Source organism: Amborella trichopoda, chromosome 10 (genome assembly GCF_054954075.1).
Source record: "Amborella trichopoda isolate Santa Cruz 75 chromosome 10, AtrichopodaSantaCruz75HAP2 v2.0, whole genome shotgun sequence".
Classification (NCBI taxonomy): domain Eukaryota; kingdom Viridiplantae; phylum Streptophyta; class Magnoliopsida; order Amborellales; family Amborellaceae; genus Amborella; species Amborella trichopoda.
This window is the reverse complement of record NC_142345.1, coordinates 37,991,159-38,017,363: the sequence shown is the minus strand read 5'-3', so window position 1 is coordinate 38,017,363 and position 26,205 is coordinate 37,991,159. Positions and strand designations below refer to the sequence as shown.

Here is a 26,205-nt window from a genome sequence, read left to right as displayed (position 1 = left end):
ATGCGTTATTTTTTAGACTTCTAGTCTCTTTTTTTCTCCAAATCTATACATCATGTTGCCGAGATGATCTATTAGATGCTTTCCAATATCAAAACAACCTTTTTTGAAGGATTTTAGAGGTACACCTTAATTCTACATTTTAAAGTATCAACCTTATGTAAACTTTTTCTTTTATTTAAAGGAAAAAACTTATATAAAGGCGAAGCCCAAAACAACCAAATTAAGGGGTCCGTCAAAAATTCGTTGTTTTGATACTCAAAAATTCCTCAAATCAATTATCTTGCCCTCAAGATATATGGGCATGAGAGAAAATATATTTCCAAGTCTTGGAATGTGTTGACATGGAGCATTAAATATCATTATTGTGCTTCATGTGGGTGACATCAAATCTCATGTAGATGCTGTCATACCCTTCTTAACGACGAAAAATACTCTTGTTAAAAAAATATTATATTACAAACAAGAGTATATAAGTGTCCAAAATTTATTGAGTACAAGTATAAAATGCTCTATAGTGTGAGCACCTTAACATAACCTTTTAAAATTACCTTATGTCTTGTAAATTTGAAGTTAAAATATGGGTCAGTCAGTTGTTAGAAACATCATCTAACCCTTTTTTTATTTTAAAATGCGGTCCAATGTTAGAGACAAGTAACAAATATACTAGATAAAGATACCCTTAAGTATGTGCGTATCATATTTCCAATAATGATATGCTCCATGGTCGGATGTTTTGGTACATAGCATTAGAAATCGCGAACAAAAGACATTGTAGTCCAATGTTTGCAAGATGAGAGAGAGAGAGCAGAACTACAATAATAAAAAAAATATGAAAGTATAGGACTTCAAGTAAAATACATGAAAATATGGACCAAAAACTTAATTCCACAAAAGAATCACGGTTTGCTAGAGTCCAATTATTTTTGTAGATGAAGATCGTTTTAAAAAATCTTTTGGACAAAAAAGTACTATGTGGTTTGCCAAAAAGATTGGCTTGTGCTTTGTCAAAAAAAAAAAAAAAAAAAAAAAAATTTGCGTACAATGCCACTATTTATCTTTGATACAAAAAGGTCACAATTATTATATTTATTTGATGTGAAATATGATACTTTAACTGTATCACAAAGTTTGAGTAAATTTCTTTTGAAGTTTAAACTTGGTCAATAGAATAAATGTAGTCATGTAATTTCTCATCAGTCAAACTTAATTGTGATTCTTGTATAAAAAATAAATGATCTCATTTTATAATGTTTTAAAAAACAATTACTTCTCCAAAACATTTAGAAAAAATTACGACGGAGCATGATGGGGGGTCAATTATAAAATGAGACATGTTGTTTTCAAATTATTGAGGGCACCTTCCTTTAGGGTTTTTTCTTTTTTTTTTTGTTTTTAAAGGTTACCCTGTCTTGTGAACCTAACACCAAAACCGGGGTTTTTTTTTGTGCTTTTAAACGAAAGGTGGCTTGCGTACAGCTTATTTTTGCCTTACAAAATAAAAAATCCCTGTCTGGTGTTCCATATGCTGGGAAGGGTTTTGGCTCCTTTTTAACCCAAAAAGCCCCATTTGGCTTCTGTCCAACCAAACTGTTCTATTCTTCTCTCGTTCTCTCTTTGCCAAACTGAAGCCGAAGCGGAAGCCTTCACTTTTCTCGCTTGATCTTTTGCACCTATCATTTTCTAACTTCTTGTAGAAGCGTAATGTCTCCCTCATGTCAACGTAGAGGAGTAGTTCATACTACTTACCCAAAGTAGTAGTGCAGTTAATAGATTTATTTATTTATTTTTAATATATGAATTTGTTTGTATCAACTGTAGTTCTACTGTGATTCTGCCAATTGTTCGAGTTCGGTTCTGAGTGCAAGGCACAAACCTTTCATTTATTGATCATATTCTGTGCCACTCGAAGTCCAATTGTGCAAACTAGTCGGTAGAACCGTTTAATAGCCTGAGGACAATGTTCCTTCGTATTTAGGAAAATGTATCATGTTGGTTGTATCTTGTTTGGAAGGAAATTACTTCTAATACGATTAACATCCTTGGAACATGTAAGACAGTGTCTTGTAAATAATTTGTTGATCTGTATGTCATTTGCATGTTATTCTATTTTGAAAGATGACTGTGAAATAATGTGCTGATCTATAATAGATTTTTTGCATTGGTTATTAAATTTCTCTATCTTCTTAATGGCATCATTTTGATTTTTTGAATTGATTTTTTTTTGAAGTGGTTGAAGTGATGGTTGCTAAATTGTGATGCTTTCTTGTGATTGTTTTATGTAAGTATTGTGTGTGTGAGCTCTTGTATATCAGAAGTAATGAAAGTTGACATTTTTCAAAAAAAAAAAAGCCTTTAGATGACTGAATTTTGGATATTAAGCAGTTGGTGTTTTAATAAAGTGACACATGCTGAATTTAGATAAACATCCAATAAAATGGGCATGTTTCAGCCATCTATCCTTAGTACACCTTGTCTATTAGTGCATCCATGATCCTTACTAATATTTTGATTTGGATGTCTACAAAATACGCCATAACAATGTGTCTATCTGTAATATGAAAGATGTTTGTTAAATAATGTGCTGATTTGTAATGGATTTTTTTCATTGGTTATTATATTTTTCTCTCTTCTTAATGGCATCTTTTGATTTTTTTGAATTGATTTTTTTTTAAACTGGTTGAAGTGATTAATGGTCTGTGACAAAGTATTTTGTATAATGGTTTACCATGGAATTTATATTGATATTAACAAATGAAGCAAATCTTACCTCATGCTTTAACCCAACTTCTCATTCTTTTTATCTCTATAAATTTCCATATTTGTTGGGTTGTATTCTATATGTTTTCATTAGGCATTCTTTTTATATATTGTGATGATTTTGAGTTTAAAGTGAAATTGGTGCACATAAGTGTGTATGTCATTTATTTTAGTATGCATGTTACCAACACATCATGACATGCATTTCAGAGCCATTTGTTGTTGTACACAGAATTCTTTTCTTTCTCCTTAAAGCCTTCAAGATGTTGCCAGTATTTCTTCATCTTGATTTCCATGCAGAAAGGTATTTTCATATCTAATTGTTCTAAATCAAAGTTATGTAAAGCATTTGTAGTAATAACAAACCAAATATATATTGTGATGTGTATGTCATTTATTTTAGTATGCATGTTACCAACACATCATGACATGCATTTCAGAGCCTATGGCACAAGAAGATGACTTGTTGTACATGAAAGATGATTATGTTTGGCTAGTAGCCGCTGCTGGGTTGGAGAGGAATAAAATTTATATTGATGAGACTTTTAGCATCATCGAACATTGGCCCCTTACAGATGAGCAGGTGGATTTGGTTAGACAGATGGGGCTATGACCTCTTGTTCAGTACGCTAACATGGAGGGGGCACCACGACATATTGACCACGATCTTATGGAGGCAGTGACAGAGAAATGACGGCAAAGATGAATTCACTGCACTGTCCACGAAAAGTTGGTGAAATGATGCCAACCTTATATGATGTGTGGCATATTTTCCAGCTTAGAGTCACAAGTGAGCCGGTATTGACAAGGATATACCCATATGGGCAATACTTGTTATGATGGTTAGGACGCGTCTCGGGAAATGATTTACTATTTTATTTTATTTTTGAAATGATTTACGATTTTAAAATTCACCATTCATTGAACTTCACTTGGTTGAGAGAGACTTTTGGGAATCTACCAGAAAATCCTACACGGCAACAAATAGAACGACACACTAGGGCATTTTTGCTATATTTAGTAGGCAGCACCATTTTCCGCAGTCGAAAAATAATGAAGTCCCTATTAGATATTTGACCTTGTTCGAGGATTTTGATGTTGTGGGCAGGTACACATGGGGGGGCGCGACCCTAGCATATCTTTTTAGGGGCCTCAAGAAGTTCGTTACTGTTAAAATTAAGAGGGGGAGGCAAAATGTATTGAATAATGTTCAGGCGGCACCCGGTCCTCACCTCACTAGGTGTGCAACATTATTTCAAGTAAACGCATTTTGCTGTGCTACTTATTCTTTATTTGTATGTCTTAAAGGGTTATGTTTTGTGAATTTCATACATTTTTTTCAGCTATATTTATACATTTCATACATGTTACCATAATTATTGTATGTATGTTGGTCAGTCAAGCATTTTAAAACATTGCGGCTAGAGGGAGGCAGTCGACGAGTTGAAGCTGGTAGACTAAGGGCTGCAAGATGGGTACACCCATGCACATGGGATAACCCAGTTGGGAATGTCGCATGCTACCGACACGAATTAGATCTCCTTGAACTTGATAGGTTATAATTGCAATGCTTATTAGTTTATATACATACTCTTGCACTTGAAAGTTATTCATATTTATTGATGTAAATTGGTTTATATATATGTTATCCATTCCTACAAGTATTATGGAAACCATTGTTGTATGTCATTTTTGACGTACCTACTTCCTTCACAAATAAGGAGAGAGCCAGTGACAACTTTGTTTTGTTGGCACTCAAGATACTGTCAGACGAAAGTTGTACTGAGAAATAAGCCTTAGTTTGGACAACCTGGGAGGCGTGCTGTCATGTCAAGAAAGGACCTTAAAACTATAGCCCTGTGCTAGCGGCTCCGGAGTAGTACCAGACCGCCGTAATCACATTCAGAAAGTCAGAAAACCCCCGAGGATCAAATTCGGGCTCAATCAAACCACCCAAGAGGGTCCTACGCCCGAATTGCCTCAAAAGGGGTAGGCCTTACGCTATCGCGGTGCGGCTTGACTGAACCAGTCCCCAATCATGGAGGCTGCGACTTCACGTTTTGGGATGTCTTCAAAGATTCACAGGGCCTTCGTCCAGAATCAGCAAAAGCTCAAATTTGGACATATTCTAAACCGCAGCAAGCCCGTCATTTTGACATAAGGCTTGCGCCATGGCGCGACCTAAAGTCAAACTTTTGCCAAAAAGAAGATGAGCACGTAACCAGAAAAACTAGGGTTTCAAGTAGAGACATCTCGAACCTCGCAGAACACAACTCGTTATCCGTGCATCTGATCAACGCAAGACCGAGTTCAATGCAACCGCCTCGCGAGGAGCTGCAAACTAATATAACTGTTGTGCTTAATCCAAGGTCAGATGAGCACAAATCCCAAGGTTACAGAAAAGCAAGACCGCTCAGATGTCGGAAACCCTCTTTTTTCGGTGACTTCCCAAATTAGGAAATGCTGCAAATGAAGGCCAGAACGGACCATACTTGGTGCAAAACGACTGTGACGGGCTCTTCTTTCACTTACAAACGAACCGAAGACTCAGAGCATTACAAGTCGAACGACATTGGTGATTGAAGTTCATGAATTTAGCCTGATTCCCACCCAGCAGAATAGGTTGCCTCAGCACGATTACAGGGCATCAAAATGCTCACAATCTAACAAACATTGAAGATATAGTGGCAAATCGTTTGATCCATCACTGCAAGTTGCTGAAAAGCTTCCAAGACCTGGCAATGGTGGAGGCCCCTCAGAGAGCGATGATTTAGCACAAAAGGTTTTAGGGGTGTTTTGGTCATTGGGCCTAATTTTGGGATTTTACTTCAATTTATTTTATTCACAATTAAGTTTAGTTTTTGAGCATCCACTTCTGTTTGGTGAGTTCTCTATATAAACAAGCTTAGGTCAATTGTAAAAAGGCGGATTATTCTTCATTTAAATAGAGGCATAACGCTTGTTTTCGCTTGTCTTTTTGCTTCTTACCTTTAATCCTGCTGAGAAGAGAGAGAAAACTTTTCCAAGGGAGAGAAAATACCCCCCAAGTGCGCAGACCCTTTTCCTCTTTTTTTTTGACAAGTCAGGCCACACCTCGAGCCTCCTCTCTCTCAATGCGAGCGTACTCGAGAGCCCCAACTCTCCTGTCGCCAGGCCAAACACCCGGACGTCGGACATCTGTGCAGACGGAAGGTCTCCACCGCCCTTCTTTCGCACTCCTGCCTTGTCGTCAGTCAGCCTCCTCGGGGGAATTGCAGTGAAGAGGGATGATCGAGCCCCATTACAATCGCACGCACGAGAGCGAGAGAATAGACCAGTCGAAATCCCAGAGAGAGTTCGTGTCCAAACGGCGCTGGCAGATAGCCGGACGGCTATGTAGCTGTTCTAAGAGGGCAATCCGCCCGGAAGTGTCCCACGAACCCCAAACGGCGAGGTAAGCACCCGAACACACTCCTGCCATAAAATCTCTCTCGTTGTTGGTTCTTGTCCACGTCCAAGGGAGCCTGTGGACATGCACCGGCACACGTGCAACACTCGCGGACTCGTCCGAGGTTGTTTGAGAGAGGGTTTTCTCCCCCGCACGCACGACCTGCATCCATGAGAGGGCCCCTGAGGGAAAACAAGGCCTCGACCACCCATATGTAGATCAAAAAGACATTCGTGCTGAGGAGGTCCATCAAAGGGTTATAGATCGGGAGGCATTGGAGACCGCTCTTTGCAAGACCCATTTGATATTGGACAACATCGTAGAGCGGTACCTCCCAGACTGCGTACTGAGACAATTTGGACTGAGACAGCCCATCCTAGCAAATCCCAATAGATGGGAAAGATTTGAGAGGTGGGATAAAAATGAAGAAAACTGGGAGCAAAAACCCACCTCTCAGATCAGAGACTGGCACGACCCGAGTCATGGTCTACCTTCGAAGGAGTATGAAGCGTGGTACGTGCAGGTTTCAATCCCCATAATTCATAACCCACAAAACCTTCGGACAGATGCATATGCACCTCGAGGCTATGGTGACCGCATGGTAAGTTTGTATTTACATTGAATTTATATTTTATAAATTCATTTTTTTTTTTGTGATATTATCTTTGATTGGAATTGTGTTGTTTCAATTGTCCAAAGTAGACCATTTGATTGAAATTGTTGACAATGGGTTGGCGGCTCAAGACCCCAGGAGGAATGATCGATATTTTAAGGAGCTAAGGTGAGAGCTAATATTGTGTAAAGGCAAGTTGGTTGACGAAGAACAAGAGTCCAATGATGACTCTGAACAGGAGCCTGTATTAACTGATGAGCCACAACTGCAGATGCACCGTGGAAGAGCTCCAAGAGGAAGATTAGCACAGACTCAGGAGCCCCGGACTGCTGAGAGAGCGGGTCCCCGTTCAACAGCCTCTAGGAAAAGGCTAAAAGTACTTGCCCCCAAAAGAGAAAGAGGACATTGCTTTTATATTGTATAATTTTGGTGTAAATTGTGATACTTTTGATAAAATCAATGTAAATTAGAAAACTCTTTTGGGTTACAATTTTAATGTAAACTCTTTTGGATTACAATTTAGATGTAAATTTGATAAGGCATTTGTCAGGCCTTTGAAATTTCGTCTCTATTTTGATGCACTTTTCGATGTAAATCTGATAAGGCAAATTTCTATTTTGATGTACATTTGATAAGGCAAAATTTCAATAAAACACTGTTCGATATTTGACATACCGGACAACAACATGCAACAGAAAGTTGTTTGGTATTTGACATACCAGACGGTTACAAGCAAAACTTGCAACATAAAGCAATCCGGTATTTGACATAATGGACAATAACAAGGCAAAGGCTGGCTGCCCAGTATGTCAAATATCAGACAATATTCCCATTTTTTTTTTTTTTTTTTGAGAAGCAGTCATTTTCATTTCAAACCCCATATACTATTACAAAACTATCATCTCTGCTGCATAAAGCCCATATGCTATTACAAAACCATCAGCCCATGTTACATTCCCTAAACACATGAACAAATACATTCAATTTGTTCAAGTTTACCGTCAAACCTCAATTATAACTGGATCTTTATACATTACAAGTTTTTCAAGTTTAAGATTTTTTGAAACCCCTGCTCTAACTGATCACTCAAAGATTATTCTCTCAATATAACCCTTGTTCTAACCTACAAACAATTACATCAATCCCATTCACTCACAACAACATTGACATCCCAATATACTGCAAACAGAATTAACATCCAAATAACCTGCTTCCCCAAGTTCAAAATTAACATTCGATTAACTTGCAAATAGTTACATTTAAATTTACATTGAAATACAAACACCATCAACATTTACATCCAAATACAAAAGTTTACAACCATAAAACACCATCAAAATTTACATCCAAATACAAAAGTTTACAACCATAAAAACACCATCAAAATTTACATCCAAATACAAAAGTTTACAACCATAAAAAACACCATCAAAATTTACATCCAAATACAAACACTATCGATAATTACATCCAAATACAAATGTTTTTAAAGTAGTCAAAAAATTGAGAACTAGCGCCCACTAGGACAATGAAGGTTGAAAAGATGATCCTGAGGCACTTGCTCTGCCCGATGTCGGAGACAGTTGAGTATTGATTGGTTCTCTGTAGCTCCTCATATTGTGGCCTACTTAACCACAACGTTTACAGACATAACCCCTGGTGGATTTCTCTTCTGTTTGCCTGCGCCGCTTCATTGGCCTTCCTGGGCATCGCTTGGCATTTGGGGGATATACAGTTCTATTAAAAGCTCCAGTTAGAGGCATCGAGTTTGGTACAGGATAGAATTCAATTGCATGGGTGGTCTTGTATGCTTGATCTCTGAAATACATCTCGCAAAATTGGATTGGATGGAGGTGACAGTGATACATAGCTGCAATTGCATGGGTACACGGCAACCCGTTGTTCTCCCATACTACAAGTACAGGTTCGACATCAAGATCTACAGCATGGGCCATCTCCTTATGGATCTCATATTTTCTGTCTACAACCCATATAACATTATGCCCGACCTTGACTTCGTAATCCGTTCATGAAGAGCTTGTGCTTTAGGCACAAGAACATCATCCCACTGCTCACCTTCCTGCTGACGTTCAGCCCATCTCTTCACTAACTTTATTCTTAAGTTTTTGCACAAAGGGATGAGAGGCATCTCATGTTCCTCTAAAATCCAATTATCAAATGACTCAGATATGTTGGATATAAGATGATCATACCTATTGCCCTCGAAGTAAGCCTTCGCTCAGTATTCTTTACCTTTAGTCTTCATCCGAATATAAGCCACTTTATCTATCTCTTTAATTTTCAACATATCTTCCTCCAACCCTTCAGTAGATAATGCATGTGCGACTTTCCACCACTTCTTTAGGAGTACTTTGCTCCTCCATTTCCTCTTGAAAGTGTTTACAAGATGGCGCATGCAATGACCTGGATACCATCCTGGGAATACAATTTTAATTGCAGTTTGCAAACCCTTATGGCGGTCATAGAAAATTGTTAGACGTGGTAAATTTCTTACTTCCTGAAGAAACGCCCAATTCAATCTATCTAAGAACCTTATCCAACTTTTAGTGTGCGCATTCTCTACCACTGCAATCACAATAGGAAACGTGCCACCATTAACATCTGTGGCTATTGCAGCCAATAAGATCCCCAGATATGTTCCCTTCAAGAACATCCCATCTAACCCTAACAGTGGCCTACAACCATACAGAAATCCATTGAGGCATGGACGAAAGCTAAGAAATAGACACTCAAATCTCCTATCTACATCGGTTTGTATGACTGATATAGTTCCAGGGTTAGTGACATCCAATTTCTCAAGATAGAGAAGTAGCTCAGTATATGATCGCACTTCTGAACCTAAGATCATTGCCCTTGCAACTTCTTTGTCACGCCAACCTTGCATGTATGATAATTGGACCCCATGATCTTGCTGATCATCATTTACAATATCTATAGGTCTGAGCGTCATCTGGTCTTTTAGTTGAGGTTTAATCCTTTTTGCAACCCGTTGGCTTCTTGCCAATGGCTAATGTGCCTTGCCCATTGGTCATTTGCATGTGTGCCCATTTATAAATTCTCTCACCCTAAAGAATTTTGATTGTTTGACTTTAGAGCACCATACGCACCAAGTGCAATCCGGTGCTCCTTTACTGTATGCATTCACTTTTTCATGATCATTTCTATGATACTTCATCACAAAATTATGATATATTGCGTAATCAACTAAGAGATTACATAAATCCACAATTGTCTCGAAATCCTGTCTCACAACTAGGTCAACCCGTGGACGTGTTGATATGAATGGGAGCTCTAAGGGCATTGTGTCGTCTACATCACGTTCCATCACAAGCTGGCCCTCGGGTTTAGACCCTTGCATTGCATCTGTATTACTCGATGTAGGGACGTTCACTTGTACAGAAGGGTAGCTGGGCGAAAAAATTTCAGGCAATTAGTAGGTATCGATCCACATGTAATTCAAATATAATTCGAATTTATCAAAATATAAATATTGAAGGTCTTTCGTCACACATACCTATCTCTTGTTGATGGAGCAGATGCATGAACGAAGGGCTGATGCTCCGCTGGATTTGGTTGTGATGGTTGGTTTGCAACACATAGGATTATATTGGAGGCCACCATCAACATACACGATACATCCCCATCATCTATTAAATCAACTAAGTGTTCATTTTCTTCATATATAATTTTCAAATTGTTTGGATCAGAGCTCAATATAGACCCGATATGAACTTTGAATTGCTGTAGTGAGTCGCCTCCCTTATATACTGCGGCTTTTAAGTTACCACATTTATAAATTGTCTGTCTGTCATACTCGTTACGCTCAAAATAACCACCATGGCAAACCAATAATCTAACTCCACTACTGGCCATGAATAAATCTGGTTAGCATAATTAATATTATAAGGTCCACATAATTGGTATAGTTTTCTTACTTCATAAGCTCTAGCAACACCAGAAAACGGCAAAAATAAAATAGATTTAGCATAATCATAAATCGTATGCTATAAATCTAGATTTGGGGTTTTTTCCTACAAGATTGCATAACCTTAAATCTTCTAGATGGGTGTAGAAAAACCCTTTACTATTGGGTATTTTCCATGACCAACACTACACTCATGTATGAGCATAAAAGATTTTTTTATTAACAAAGTAAAATAATATGCAATGATTGAAGCCATCCTACTACATTCAATCAATAAAAATCCATTAAACCCTAAGATTGAGTTCATTATTTGATAATATTGTGTATTTGCAAAAACGGCACCCAACTTAATATTCAAGGCATTCCCGATCATTCTTTATTTTTATCTATCAATAAACATTCATTATCGATTCAATTGAATATTCAACAAGACCTAACAATACATATTTTCAATCACAAACAAATAGAAAAATGAACATTAATAAGTGAACCAAAAATCCTAATCCGCCATTTACAAACTTTGGGGTTATTTTATCCCCAATACCCTAAACACCCAAATCCCATTTTCAAATCTAATCAAATAATAATACAAATATCCAAAAACTCTAATAAGATTTTTCACCCATTTTGGGGTTATTTTATCCCCGAAACCCTAATTCCCAAATCTTATTTTCCTTAAAAAACAAAAAATTTCTAAAACATACCTGATTCGATTGAGGTTTGAGAATATTGTGCATCGAATTGACTAGAGATTGAGCGTAAATAGTGTTGGATTGGGCTTCGGCTTGGCAAAGAAAACGAGAGAGAAGAAGAAAAAGGCAGCAATGTCTGGTAGAGCAGAGCAAAATGAGGCTTTTTCGGCTAAAAAGGAGTCAAAACCCTCTCCAGTATATAGAATATCGGACAATGTAAGGCCAAAAAAAGTTTTTCGATAATTCGAATACCGGACAACTGCCTTTCATTTAAAGGTACAAATAACGCAACTGTGTGCTAGCTTCGCCTTTAATTTGGGAACAATGTGTTCCCATTTTGTAATTGAACCCAACATGATCCGTACGTAATTTTATTAAGATTCAAAGACAAATTTCATTGGCCACTACACTCAAAATTGGAACACATGTTCCAAGTTAGAGGTGGCAACCCCCTCTCTGGACTTTTTTTATCAAGTTATCCCAATCCGATAAACCGAACACCGAATTATCGAATTAATATCTTTTGATAAGTTTAAACAACGAAAAAATGCCGTCGAACGTTCGAATTACGAGACAACTGTTTTAAGTTTCGTAAGTTTAAAGAGAGTGAGGGGGCTCATGTGACTACAATCCAGTAAAGGATAGAGGGTTTTTGGAGGACTCCATCAGATGCAGGCTTTCTCATGGCTTAGTGCTTGGCAAAGCCCTCGCAATCAACCACTTGTGCAAAAGTGATATAATCGGTGCCAAGGTATCTTGCAAACAGGGGGAGAGAGAGAACAATAGTTTTGGGTTTTGAGCGATGTGAGATTCTAGAGGAAGAGAGAGCAGGGGATCGGCTGGTTTACAGATCTACATAGAAATATAAAAAAGTATATGGGTTTTGAGGGGTTTAGGATTGTAGAGGAAGTGAGAGAAGAGATTGGCTGGGCTAGAAGATGGGGAAGGAAGAAATCTGCAGAATAAACTTACCCTACCCTAAATTAGGGGATCTGTTTCTCTCTCTACAGTATCTGGTTTGGTTAATCGCTGCTATATGTCTACGATTTGCCTGGTTTTTCTTCTGGCTATGCTCTCTGCTATGAGAAATGCAGGTTGATGGTTGATGCCTTACACAGAGAGTGGAGAGATTGTCTCTCGCCCATGGTGGGGTAAATTGGATGACGGGAAATCGGAGCGTGTAAACTGGGTGCCGTATGTACGGAGATGGGAGGTGGAATGGGTTTTGTAGAAGTCCTTGGTTCGATAGATAGATCGGTCTTTGCTTTTCTAGAGAGAGAAAGATCAGAGACCGAAAACACTCTGCGTCGTCCTCTTAATCTCAATCTCTACATCTCTCTGTCTTGTTTTTAAGAGAGAAAAAGAAGACTGCACTCTTTCACTCTCATCTCCTCCTCTCTCTTTTTGAACTCTCCTCCATTGGAGTGACCGGCTTTGGCTTGGGCTTGGGCTTTGGTTTCATAGCTTTAAAGAAGTTAAAAAGCCGTTCGGTAATTTAAAGACCAGAGAGCTTCTTTTCGTTTAAACATAAATTCAATTTGGTTTACGTCACCCCTAATTCGGAATAGAAGTGTTCTTAATTTGAAATTAACCCATATTACCCGTACATAAATTTGTCAAATATTTACTGGTTAGAATGGAGAAGGGGACCCATGTTAAAACTTGTTAACATTTACCAGCTTACACAAGATATGAACTTTTTGTGCAGCATTCGAAAACTCATCACGTCCACTCTTTCCCCTCTTCTACTCTTTCTTTCTTTCTCTTCTCTCCCCCTCTCCTAATTATATATCTCAAAATTGAAGTCTCTTCTCGTCCAAGATTATTTACACCGAGTACAGAGTCAAGTTACAGGTCCTCTCTCCTGGGAGATCATGGCGACGATAGGAGGCATGGACAAGCTCTTGAGCAACGGCATCAGTACCCTGTCTCTTGACCCATTCATCCTCCCACCCGATCAACGACCCGATTTCTCAGATATCTCCTCCGATGAAATCCCGGTCATTGATCTCAGTCATACCAAAATTCTCCAGCAGATATCTAATGCCTGCAAAGAGTACGGGTTCTTTCAGGTCCTCTCTCTCTCTCTCTCTCTCTCTCTCTCTTTTATTCTCAGTTTCTATAAGAAGGAACTAATTTCGTTCTTCTTGTCTCTCACTAATTCTTTGAGCAGATAGTGAACCATGGTGTACCAAACGATGTTATAGAGAGCATGTTTGATGTGGCCAAAGAATTCTTCGAGATGCCAGTCGAAGAGAGAGCTAAGCTCTATTCAGAGGACCCGAAAAAGGAAGTGAGGGTTTCGACGAGTTTCAACATCAGAGAAGAAGAGGTACTGCACTGGAGGGATTTTCTCAGGCATCCTTGCCATCCTTTGGAGGATTTCATCAACTCCTGGCCTGAAAAGCCCCAAAAATACAGGCAAGTTTAAATTAAAGAAAAGTATATAATAAAATACAGGCAAGCTTAAATTAAAGAAAAGTATATAATAAGATGGTTTATATTTAGTACATGGAGGTCACAATTAAACCAACCCAAATGATTGGAAAAAATATATGATGATGAGATTGAGGTCACAATTAATCAGAAATATTGGATGTAAAATTAGGAGGTTGCGTCCGTTTTATTGACCAAGCTTAAAATTTAAAAGTAGTTTTTTTGAATGTCATGAAAAGTTGTCAGCCTTCACATTTTGCCTCTTTATACCAAAGACAAATGGTCTTATATATTATATAATCTTATAAATAAAATGGTTGTTTTGCTCAAGTAATTGCAGGCAATGGAACCTAACCATTATGATATCCAAGGGTAATTGTAAATTGTAGTTGTAGATTGTCGCAGTGTTTTAAAATTAAAGATTTTTGGTTCGGATCACCAATTTGGATGGCAATCGGTCAGAACTGAACTAGTTATGGGATCGTATGTGTCCTAACCTAGTTTCCTCCTAACACCCACATCCTGCTACTTATATTTTTCTCAACCCCTACAGCCCTATTTTAATTTTATTTTTTTATTTAATTTTTTGAATCATCAGTTCATATTGATCTATACCCAATCTGAATCAACAATCCAATGATCTAATACAAATATGTGGGTAAATGATCCACCCCAATGATCCGGGTTTTTAAACACAAAATTGAGCAGAAAAAAAGCATCATTTTTTTAATATAGATGACTGTTTGTGGATATGCGCTCGAGCCCCCAAAAGAAACGGTAAGGGGATTATTGATGTGAAAATTTTCACGCAGATAGTATTTATCTATAAAATCAAGAAAAAAAGTTTATATAAATTGCAACCTTATATTATAGAAGTAAGATACACTTTAAAAATCCAATAAAAATATATTTTCAAGTGGTTATAAATATGCTCGATTTTAAGAGCTCTAAAGTAATTTTGATTTATCAAAATAAAACTACCTTATCAACCGTTTAATATTTTACCCATTTTGCGCTTTTTGAAATTAAATAAAAATGGGTACTGTTAAATAATTCATCTCTTAATCACATGTTGATAAATCCCCCCTCCCCCCTTCCGGCCCATTTTTTTTTTTTTTTTTTCTAATTGTTCGTAGGTATGGGAATCCAATATAATCAGAAAAATCAGAGGCTGAAAGGGATATATCATATAGAGAGAAGGGGTTGAGGGTAACGAGTCTTTCTTTGCTTATTTGTTTCTACCATCATTTTTAGGAACATGTGCTGGCTGATGCAATCGAGTCATGTATAATCTTCAGAAACCACATGGGAATTATTGACGTATTACTGTAAAGGATGCCTATTGAAAATTTGAATCCAATTCCTGGTAAATTTGGAGGTTCTCCTAGCGGTCGACCATAGTCGATAGTGAGGATAACCTTCTTGACGGTAAAATGTTTGTTCAAATGTGGAAATCAATAGGACAATCATTCAAAGGTGGTGGTTTTGGCCACGAGATCAAATGTACAATTTGGTCCTATGGGACCAAATGTTTTTCTTATTATGGTAGTAATTAAAGGGGTTCTTATTAAAAGAGGGGAAAGGTTTTGTACTTCGCCTACTATATAACGTATATATTTCCCTCCTTTCCAGCCATCCAATATACATCAAGTGAATTGCTAATCATTTAGTTATGATGTCTCATCGTATTTTATTTTTAATTTTTTTACAAATAATATGAATATTAAATTTAGTATGTGCCATCATCGCAATGGGGTGCACCTAAAAATAATATTTTTGATAAAATACAATGAACAAAATGTTTCTTAAACTTTTAGAGGCATTTTGGTTATTTAATTCTATTGAGAATATTTTGTTTATATTTTATTGGAAATCAATAGGACAATTATTTAAAGGGGGTGGTTGGGCCACGGGATCAAATGTTCAATTTGGTCTTATGGGACCACTAATTTTGTTTCTTATGGTAATAATTAAAGTCGTTCCTGATTGAAAGAGGGGAAAGGTTTTTATAATATATTTTCTTCTATCAAGCTGTCCAATTTAGATACTTAATGGTTGGTCTCAATGGTTTAAAAAATGGATCGGTGACCCGGATCGGGCTTCCAAAAAATCGATTCGGATCGGTGAATCGGCCATCCGGATCGGAAATCGGGTGAATCGGTCAGAATAAAGCTTAAAAAAATCCAAAAAAATTATTAAAATTCATTATAAATATTGTTTTTAGGAATTCAATAAGAAATGAGGGTAATCCATTAAGAATTTTCATGTTTTTGAATGAATATGCGAATATTGATATGTTTTTTCCCTGCATGAACCGCCATTCAGCATTTAATTTACATCACACAAAAGGATAAAGATATAATTATCATGGAATAAGTATATCAACATACATGGACTACAATAAAGCATAAAATTAGTAACATATGATCTAAATATAAAATGATAGACGACTTTATTGTTCTTCTTGGTCACGTTGGTGCCATTGATTGAATTCGTTTAACAATTCATTGATTCGATCTAAAAACGAATCATCGATATTAGCAGGTGTCTGACTATTCCCAAATACCTGAGTGTTAGTGTTTTGTTGTGTTCCCAATCTAAAATCCCCGAAGATTGTCCATCTTTTATACTCACCTGCACTGTTGTGCTCATCCCTACACTGTTGTTGTTGGGACTCGATATGTGAATAATATGGCTGGGATAGGGTGGCCTTTGAATCATCATCTCTCTCATTTTCTCTTTGAATAATATGGATTAAAAAAAAAAATAGCGAATTTTCAAAAAAATCGATCATGGATTAAAAAAAAAAAATCACAAATTTTCAAAAAATTCTATCATGGATTACAAAAAAAAATTCGATCATGGATTAAAAAAAAAAAATCATAAATTTTCAAAAAATTCTATCATGGATTATAAAAAAAAATTCGATCATGGATTAAAAAAAAAAAATCACAAATTTACGAAAAAGTCGATCATGGATTACAGAAAATTCTATCATGGATTACAAAAAATTCGATCATGGATTACATAAAGTTCGATCATGGATTATAAAAAAAAACAAACAAAAAAAAATAAAAAATTCAATCGTGGATTACAAAAAAAGAAAAAACAATTCGATCATGAATTACAAAAAATTCAATCATGGATTACAAAAAATCTCTATCATGGGTTACAAAAAAAGCAAAAAACAAAAAATTCGATCATGGATTACAAAAAAAAAAACAAACATTTCGATCATGGATTACAAAAAAACAAACAAACATTTCGATCATGGATTACAAAACATTCGATCATGGATTACAAAAAATTCTATCATGGGTTACAAAAATAAAAAATAAAATTCGATCATGGATTACAAGAAAAAAAGACAAACATTTCGATCATGGATTACAAAAAATTCGATCATGGATTACAAAAAATTCTACCATGGGTTACAAAATAAATAAATAAATAAATAAATAAAAATAAGAAAAAATTATGTTCTTCACAGAGCCGTTTTACATAAGCGATTTTAACTCAAAAATCCACCTCTAAGTGAATAAATTACATCCAATTGAGTATATTTTCTGATAAACAACAATATAAGGAATCAAAACCCTAAATTTTTAACACATTATTTCTAATATATCATGAAAACAAAATAAAAAGGAGGAAAAAAAAAAAAAAACAGCGGAATTTTGGTTCCGCAGACATCTCAGTGTTCATCTCAAATTTCATGCTGTAATTGACCAGATTACGTAAAATTGGAAATTTTAAATCATACTAGACACAATAAAGATTAAAAACCCTAATTATTGAACTCATTATGTTCAAAATATGCCGTGAAATAAATCAAATGGCGGAAAAAAAAAAAAACCCAAACTTCTTACCTGATTTTGTGAATCGAAGCCTTCAATCTCCAAAAAACTCTGTTTTTCTCAACGATTATCACAAATTAGTAACAAAAGGTTTTGATTCACAGCTTTAAGATCAAAATGCCTACAAATTTTGAAAGATTCATGCCTTATTTGGCATGAAACTTTTAGAAAAGGCGGAAACCCTAAACACCAAATTTTCGTGATCCAAAAACACCAAATTTTTCAACCATTTAATCCTTGAAAAAGCTGAATAAAGCTGTTTACAGCTTGCAAATTAGATCACATGCCAAAACAAACAAGAAAAATGATCAAAAAATGACAAATTTCAAAGAATCCCGTGAAGAACACTGTGCAACCCGTGTTCTTCACGGACTCGCCGACTTCGCACAGTGACTCGGTGAGTCAATGTGCAGAATCGTCCGGTTCTCTCTAGAACCGGACGATTTTCGATTTCTTAGCCGATCCGATCCCCTTTTCGCGATTTGCGAGTCGAACCGGGCGAGTCCGGCTCGACTCGACGTTTTTTAAAACACTGGTTGATCTAGATTTGATGCTTCAAAGTATTTTATTTTTAATCTTTTTTCTACAAGTTATATGAATATTGCATTTGATATGTGCCATTGTATTGAGGAAAAAGTTTTTATAAGGATGCTATATTATAATGTAGAACTACGGATGCCCCTAAAAAATCCATCGGAAAAGGTAGTTTTAATATTGAAAAACCCTTTGATTGATCATCTCGACATCGAGATGTATGACTATGAAAAATAAAAAGATTTGAAGTCTGCGAAATAGTGCATTTTACAACATATTATCTACACTGTCCATTTTCAAGATTTCATAAGTTTATAGATCTACTTGATTTTAACCATTTTTTAAATTTAAAATTTTATAATTAGATATAAAAATAGATTTTGAGATAATCCTAATAACATTTTACATCAAAATTATATACCATGATAAAATTTGAAGGGGATCGTATCTCTACACCTTGTCTGTATGGAAACTGCCCAATGTATCAATGGGGAGCACCTAAAAACAATATTAAAAAATATTTTTGATAAAATACAATAACCAAAATATCCCTAAAACTTTGGGGACATTTTGGTTATTTAATCTTATTTGCAAGTTTAAGAGAGGAGTGGACGACGAAAATTTGGTTTCCAAATATTTTCTAAAAAAAATATTAAAACTAAAATAGTATGAGGTCTGACATTGTGATTGAGGTCATCTATTTAGAATGGATGGTTGGATAGGGGGAGTATATAAGTTTTATATAGGCGAAGTATAAAAAACCTTCCCTACTAACTATTTTCATACACTAGAACAACCCACTTTATCAAATACAATTAATTCCAGCAAAATATCCTTACAAATTAGAGAGAAACTATCTTTAAGATTTAGAGAGAGAAAATATCTTAAAATTTTAGAGAGAGAAATTATATCAAATTTATAGAGAAACTATCTCACATTCCAAGAAATAGAGAGAGAAATCATCTTAAAATTTTAGAGAGAGAAGCTATATCAAATTTTAGAGAGAGAAACTACCCAAAGTTTTTTAGAGACAAATTATTTCAAAATTTTTGAGAGAAATTATATTAAATTTTAAGTTTTGGAGAGAGAATATCTTAAAATTTTAGATAGAGAAATTAAATGAAATTTTTTAAAGAGAAACTATCTCAAATTTTAAGTTTTAGAGTGATAAAATATCTTAAATTTTCAAGAGAGACTACAGTCAATGTTAGAGAGAGAAACTACCTAAAAATTATTAGAGAGAGAAATTATATCAAAAATTTTAGATAGAGAAACTATTCCAAATTTTAAGTTTTAGAGAGAGAAAGTATGTTAAAATTTAGAGAGAGAAACCATATCAAATTTTAGAAAGAGAAAGTATCTAAATTTTTTTATAGAGGAACTATATCAAATTTTAAGTTTGAGAGAGAGAGAGAGTACGTAAAAATTTTAGAGAGAGAAACTACTTGAAAATTTTTAGAGAGATAAATACCTTAAAATTTTTAGAGAAACTGTATTGAATTTCAAGTTTTAGAGAGAGAAAGTATCTTAGAGATAGAAATTGTTTCACATTTTAAGTTTTGGATAAAGAAAGTATCTTAAAATTTTAGAGAGAAAAACTACTTGAAATTTTTTAAAGAGATAACTATCTCAAAATTTTTGGAGAGAGAAATTGTCTAACAATTTTAGAGAGGGATACTATCTCAAGTTTCAAAGTTTTAGATAGAAAATTGTCTCCAAATTTTAGAGAAAGAAACTATATCAAATTTTAAATTTTAGAGAAAAAAATATTTCAAAATTTTTATAGAGAAACTATCTCAAAATTTCAAGTTTGATGCGTTCTCTCTCTCTCTTTGTGCCTTGTTCTTTCTTAAAGTAATTTTTTCTCATAATTTTTTTGCATATGTAAATATTTATTTTTTTGTCGAACTTTGAGTTATACAAAAAGATGATCCAAACATGAGATTTGTATAACTTAGTTACCATTCAAAGCCATGCTGATTTTAACATGATGAATGTTTGGCATAATAAGGTTTTGGTACAAAACATGAGTCGATAATCAATGCTAGCCATTTCTTCTTATGGAGATTTAGCTTATGTCTTTATGCTTACCTCGGGACTCCGACTGCAAAAGTTCTAGCTTATCCTGGTATATGGGGTGGTTCGATATTCCAAACCTCGGACCTATCTATATATTTTTATTTTTCTTAATACCTTTGACCCGTCTATATATATATATATATATATATATAATTTCTTCTAAACTTAGTGCGATTTGATGCTGTCTTTATTGAACCACCAAAGAAATATTCCTGTTCGATATCGTAATTCATTTAACTATCCCACAAATGCCCAAAACAAATTACAAATTTAAAAAATGGCAATAAAAAGCTGAAAAATAAAAAATATTAAAAGGGGGATGTCATCGTAAAATATCCAAAACTATGGACTAAAAGGTAATTCCAAAAAATTTCCCTAGTCTGTATATAAATTCCCTTAGAAAAAAATGTTTTATGGTTGGAGACATTTTGACAATATTAAAAAAGTCCATATTACAAGAAAAAATCTTAAATCATTTTAAAAAAAGCACAACTCACATATATAATTTTTATACATCGATTCCACATTTTTATTACTTTTTTATATTTTAAATTTTTTAAGTAGCCTGAGCTGCACCCTGATACCCAGCTTAGCAAGGAACCAAATGCAAGAGTCCTCGATCATTGATTTAGCTACTTGCAACAATCAACTGAGAAATAACTTCTTAACTGGTTTTCTGTAGGGAAGTAGCCAGCAGATACGTCGTCGAAATAAGATCCCTGATATTGAACCTGATGGCTCTTTTATCCGAGGCACTCGGACTCGATCCCGGATACTTGAATGAGAAATTTGGGAAGCATAAGCACATAATGTTGATCAATTACTACCCTCCATGCCCTGATCCAAATCTGACCCTCGGAGTGCCATGCCACTCCGATTTTGATGGATTTACAATTCTTCTACAGGATGAAACAGGCGGCTTGCAGGTATTGAAAGATGGAAAGTGGATCGCCGTCAAGCCTATGAGAAATGCTTTGGTATTTAATGTGGCAGATCAATTACAGGTAGATGAAAAATCAAGCAATTCATTTGAATATTGTTATGCAGTATGATGAACACTTAAAATTTTCTAAAACCCTAGTGAGTTTCCTAATTGACATTGAGTTTCTTATTAAAGTTAGTCTGTGTTTCCAATTTCGCCTCATAGTTGGGAGCTATGATTTGTGCGGTCTATAAAGATTTTGGATTTAGTAAAAATGAGCAAATTATATCCGGTCTCGTTTCCATTTTTGCAGTTATTCTAGATAGTATTTTGAAATATCGAATTTTCCATCATTCAAATCATATTTCTCCTTCACTTGTAGTTATTATCATTCAATGAAAATAAGCAGAAAAAGAAAAAGGAAATGAGTTGTTTATCTCTTATTTCTAAAGTGCTTTTGAATGGCATATAACATAAACTATGCAGGCTGTTTCATAAAGGACGTTTAGAGAACCAAAATTTAATTTCTAAAATCTTGGATTGGAGGAAAATTTTCTGGACCAGTGATATAAAACTCTAGTGAGTTCACTCATACTCGCCCGAGTTACTCGGATTGCCGCGTTCGAGCAAAAACCTGCCAAACTTCGATTGATTCTATATTTTAGGATCACAACTTGTCTAGACTCGGTCGACTATGTAGGGATGACTCGGATTTTGGACCCAGCTACATTCAAGTCTGAGACTTGTTTTGGGATATTGGTATGAACTTTGAAGATTTTTAAGTGACAACCTTCAAAACCTTGCTTATCAACTAGAAGGAAACAAAAATTACAAATTCACATGATGGCTTGGGGTGGCATGCCCCGTCAGCCTACTCCCTAAAAAAATCTCGGGTCACAAAATAGGGCCGGAGGACTAGGCAAACATGGCTCAAGGGCAGGGCCTATTTGGGCCTTGGCCAAGACCACGTTAGGACCGGCCCCGTTCCACCCAGCCAGGGCCTCTTTTTCTTTACTTTCTCTTTTGACTTTTTGTTTTTTATTTGAGTGATCTACGTACGGATCCTAAAATTTTAGGTAAAATACAAAACAAAAAAGGTCAGTGAACCCCATTTTTTTATTTTTTTTCAATATTGGCCCTTGGTCAATTGGAATTTTGATTTTTTGTTTTAGTTTTTTTAGTAGGGTAGTGCCTCAAGCTTTAATGCACTGCCCTACTAACGTATAAAAATAAAAAAACAAAAAAAAAATGTCAAAATTCAGGTTATCCGAAAGGTAATTTTAAAAAAAATAAAAAAAAGAGAGGTTGACCGACTTTTTTTTTTGTAATTTATACCTACAAAGAGCATTTCGTGTTTTACTTAAAATTTTATGGCCCGTACGTAAATTACTCTTTTGATTTTATTTGGCCCAATTTTGCCGGGTCTGTGCCAGGTCCTGTGGCCTGCTCTAATGACAGCTCATGTCAAAATGGGTTAGGTTATTAGCAATGGGAGGTTCAAAAGCGTGAAGCACCGCGTAGTCACAAACTCGACAGCTGCTCGGATTTCAATACCAACATTTTACGGCCCCTCTTCGGATACCTTAATTGGGCCTGCAGATGCATTGGTGAATAAGGAGAATCCTGCAATTTACAAAAGTTACATATTTGCTGAGTTCTTTGATGCATTTTGGAGCAAGGATGCCAAAAAGAAGAGCGCCCTAGATGACTTCATACTTCGTCCTTGACTTGATTACAGTATTAAACCATTTTCAGCTTAGCCTAAAATAACTTAATATGGTTGCAGAAGACAATCAAGTTTTCTTTTCATTATTATGTTTGTGATATTATGTGACAGGCAAGCTTTCTTTACTTTCCCTATTGCATAAAACTTATATATTTACCCGTATCCAACTATCCATTCTGAATGGACGGTGAGATGACCCCAATCACAATGTCACCCTTTTACACTAATTGTTTTTTACAAACTATTTTGATACCAAAATTTGGGTGTCCACTCCTCTCTTAAATTCATACCGTTAAAAAATATTCTCAATAAAATAAAATAACCAAAATACCTCAAATATTGTTTTTAACGTTTTTTTAGGTATGCCCCGTTGAGATGATTGCAAGAACCAATTCATATTCACATAATTTATAGAAAAAAATAAAAATAAAATATTGTAAGGCGTCATATCTAGATCTAACTGTTAGTGATTCACTTGATCTAAATTGGATGCCTGAATGGGGGAGGGGGAAGCATATCTATCTATCTAATTGTCTATTATATATTAAGCAAGAGCAACACCCTTTTTATTATCGCGCCACGCGTGTCTTTTTTCATTTAATTCTTATCCATCTCTCCCTCCAAGATTTTTACACACTCTTATTCTCTCTTTTTATTTCACTTAAATTACTTACTTTCCATCTCTCCTATATTTTTCTATTTTCTTTTTATTTTTCTTAATTTACTTACTTTCCATCCCTCCTATATTTTTCTATTATCTCTTTCTCCATGTTGTGTGTTGACAACTCATCTTCTCTCCATCTCTCGACGTTTCTATGTTAGGTTTCTCTCTCTCCATTTTACATGCATGCCACAACTCTCTCTCTCATGCATGCCACAACTCTCTCTTTCTCTCAACTTTTAACCAGTGCTTTACACACGATAAATGTGGCTATGCTAATTCTCTCCAAGGCCATCATATTTTTTTTTTCTACTCGGGTGTCTTGATTTCGATTTTCTTTTGATATTGTATATTCTTTGGATTTTTGTTTCTTTTTTTTTTTTAGGTTTTTATTTTCAGAAACCCATCTATGAATCATATCTAGAAGAAGCACGAAAGATGTATATAGCAGCTTTGGCTTCTTTGAGAGAGAACTTAGATGAGTCTTCATTTCGCTGCTCATTGGATATTAGAGTTCATCAGTATTACTTTTGCTTAGAAGTGTGTATCGTGTTCAATGTAATAACTAAATAATGTTAATTGTTCATCAATTGTACTTCTATATGTGCAATGCAGTTATGAAAGGTGCTTACATAGATGATAAAACATACCCTAATAAAATGTATTAGTTGTGCAAATATTCATGAAGATGAATGAATGTTACATCATCATCTTTGCATTAAGCAAACTTTCATTTTTTTATGTGATACTCATTGTTTAATTACAGCAATTTAACTTTTTGATATATGAATCATACAAGTATAATGTATTTTTAAGAAAATAATAATCTCATGGTAATAAATATATTTAATATTATAATTTGTAACTATTTAGTAATAAATACTAATAGTAACAAAATAAATTAGTTTTATTATAAATTCAATTAATACTTATTGAATTATTATAAAATATATTTTAATATAATACTACAATTGTCCCACGTTTTGCTCTCTATTCTCTCTTCACCAATATTCTCAGGTACTTACTCTCTCTCCTAATAAATCAACTTTCTTAAAAAATTTCTCACATTTCCTCTACATAATAAATTACCCTCATCCCCCAACACCCCCCCCCCCCCCTTATCAGTATTCCCACATACCTCCTCTCTCTCTCTCTCTCTCTTTTCTAATAAATTAACTTTTCTAAAATTTCTCTGCATCTCTCCCCCACATTTCAAAACTTCTCTATTTCATAACTTCCATTTACACATATTATACTTTATTTTCTTTTATATTTCAATAAAAACATTTTTCTATTTAGTGAGTAGTTAAATGTATGATATAAAATCTAGCTTTCTATCTTATATAAATTTCTTTCATATATTTGAAATCGTTAATGTTATTTGTTTTCAATTTTAAAGAAATTTTTATATTTTCTATAAAAATTATTTAATTTAGAGAGAATTGCACGAAACCCCCAAAAATAGACTTTCTAAGCAATTTACCCCCAACCTAACTTTTCCTTGCAATTTTTTCCCCAAAACCATGTTTTCTAGCAAATACCCCCCAACTAAAAAAAACAGAGATTAAAATACCCATCATTTGGAAAAACAAAAAAAAGAAAAAAAAAGATACTAAAATACGGTCTGGCACTTCACCGTGGTGGTCTGGCGTTCGGGCACTTAAGTCACTGATTTGGAACGCGATGGCGGTCCAGCACTTCACCATGGCGATCCAGCGTTTGGAAGAGGTGGTCCGACATTTGGAAGAGGTCGTTTTGACATTTTGCAAGTGCGGTCCGGGATTTGTTTGTCTGGAATAGGTGACCCGGCAGTGTACAATTCTGGTCCGGTAGAATGGATGGGTCCGGCAATATACAACCGCGGTCCGAAGTTTCCTTTTATTTGGATCCTAAAATGATTTGGCATGTACGGGAAGGGTATTTTTCTTAAAAGAAATGAACTTTTTGTATTGGGGGGTATTTGCTATAAAACTTGATTTTTGGGAAAAATAAGCTAAGAAAAATTAGGGTGGGGTAAAGTGCCTAGAAAGTCTATGTAATTTTCCCTTTAATTTATATTAATGAATATATAATTGTAAATGCAAAAAAAGGAAAAAAACCATAATTATAATCAACCATAAATACAAATTATAGAGGTACTAACATAATTGAAATTATCTTGTATAAATAAGTACCTCAAAATGCATGTCACCTCAGTAAATTTAAAACTATAGTAATACTATAATTAGTAATTAAAAAAAAACTCCTCCAATTTTCTTTATTCATTTATGTTTTTATTTGCATTTTTTTCCCCAAAACTATGTTTTCTAGCAAATACCCCCCAACTAAAAAAAAAAGAGATTAAAATACCCACCATTTGGAAAAAAGAAAAAAAGAAAAAAAAAGATACTAAAATATGGTCCGGCACTTCACCGTGGCGGTCTGGCATTTGGGCACTTAAGTCACTGATTTGGAACGATCCGACACTTCACGATGGCAGTCCAGCAATTCACCATGGCGGTCCAGTGAGGTGGTCCGACATTTGGAAGAGGTCGTTTTGACATTTTGCAAGTGCG

At 35.1% G+C, this 26,205-nt stretch overlaps 2 protein-coding genes and 2 long non-coding RNA genes across 7 annotated transcripts; 2 read left to right on the top strand and 2 right to left on the bottom strand.

Moving 5' to 3' along the window:
- The first annotated feature begins 1,896 nt into the window (after positions 1-1,896).
- LOC110006709 (uncharacterized) lies at positions 1,897-7,332 on the top strand. 3 transcript variants are annotated; one of them, XR_016042980.1, is made up of 3 exons: positions 1,897-3,997; positions 4,156-6,785; positions 6,887-7,332. It is a non-coding gene; the product is annotated as an uncharacterized LOC110006709 (long non-coding RNA). The 3 variants fall into 3 exon arrangements; XR_016042981.1 differs by having other exon boundaries at positions 1,897-6,785; positions 6,887-6,965; positions 7,069-7,332; XR_002279877.2 differs by having other exon boundaries at positions 1,897-6,785.
- A 1,446-nt stretch (positions 7,333-8,778) lies between these two features.
- LOC18427536 (uncharacterized) lies at positions 8,779-9,768 on the bottom strand. Its single transcript, XM_011622639.3, has 2 exons — positions 9,051-9,768; positions 8,779-8,957 (listed from the first exon to the last, which is right to left on the bottom strand). Exons 1-2 carry the CDS (start codon positions 9,766-9,768, stop codon positions 8,779-8,781), a joined length of 897 nt encoding a protein of 298 aa, XP_011620941.3.
- Positions 9,769-9,985: 217 nt separating this feature from the next.
- LOC148780209 (uncharacterized) lies at positions 9,986-12,904 on the bottom strand. Its single transcript, XR_016042978.1, has 2 exons — positions 10,333-12,904; positions 9,986-10,225 (listed from the first exon to the last, which is right to left on the bottom strand). It is a non-coding gene; the product is annotated as an uncharacterized LOC148780209 (long non-coding RNA).
- On the top strand, positions 12,065-23,151 carry LOC105420134 (protein DMR6-LIKE OXYGENASE 1-like). Of its 2 annotated transcripts, none has more exons than XM_011622591.3 (4): positions 12,065-13,507; positions 13,609-13,856; positions 21,024-21,345; positions 22,742-23,151. In XM_011622591.3, exons 1-4 carry the CDS (start codon positions 13,310-13,312, stop codon positions 22,988-22,990), a joined length of 1,017 nt encoding a protein of 338 aa, XP_011620893.1. In that variant the 5' UTR covers positions 12,065-13,309; the 3' UTR covers positions 22,991-23,151. The 2 variants fall into 2 exon arrangements, with proteins under 2 accessions (XP_011620893.1, XP_020518912.1); XM_020663253.2 differs by having other exon boundaries at positions 22,697-23,151.
- The last annotated feature ends 3,054 nt before the right edge of the window (positions 23,152-26,205 follow it).

What these genes read in the sequence shown, in the direction of transcription:
- LOC18427536 (XM_011622639.3), bottom strand. Translation starts at nt 9,768, where the DNA reads ATGACGCTCAGACCTATAGATATTGTAAATGATGATCAGCAAGATCAT. An exon ending in TATTCGGATGAAGACTAAAG is followed by an intron (nt 8,958 to 9,050) that starts GTAAAGAATACT and finishes ATTGGATTTTAG; the next exon opens with AGGAACATGAGATGCCTCTC.
- LOC105420134 (XM_011622591.3), top strand. Translation starts at nt 13,310, where the DNA reads ATGGCGACGATAGGAGGCATGGACAAGCTCTTGAGCAACGGCATCAGT. An exon ending in AAGAGTACGGGTTCTTTCAG is followed by an intron (nt 13,508 to 13,608) that starts GTCCTCTCTCTC and finishes TTCTTTGAGCAG; the next exon opens with ATAGTGAACCATGGTGTACC. An exon ending in GAAAAGCCCCAAAAATACAG is followed by an intron (nt 13,857 to 21,023) that starts GCAAGTTTAAAT and finishes GGTTTTCTGTAG; the next exon opens with GGAAGTAGCCAGCAGATACG.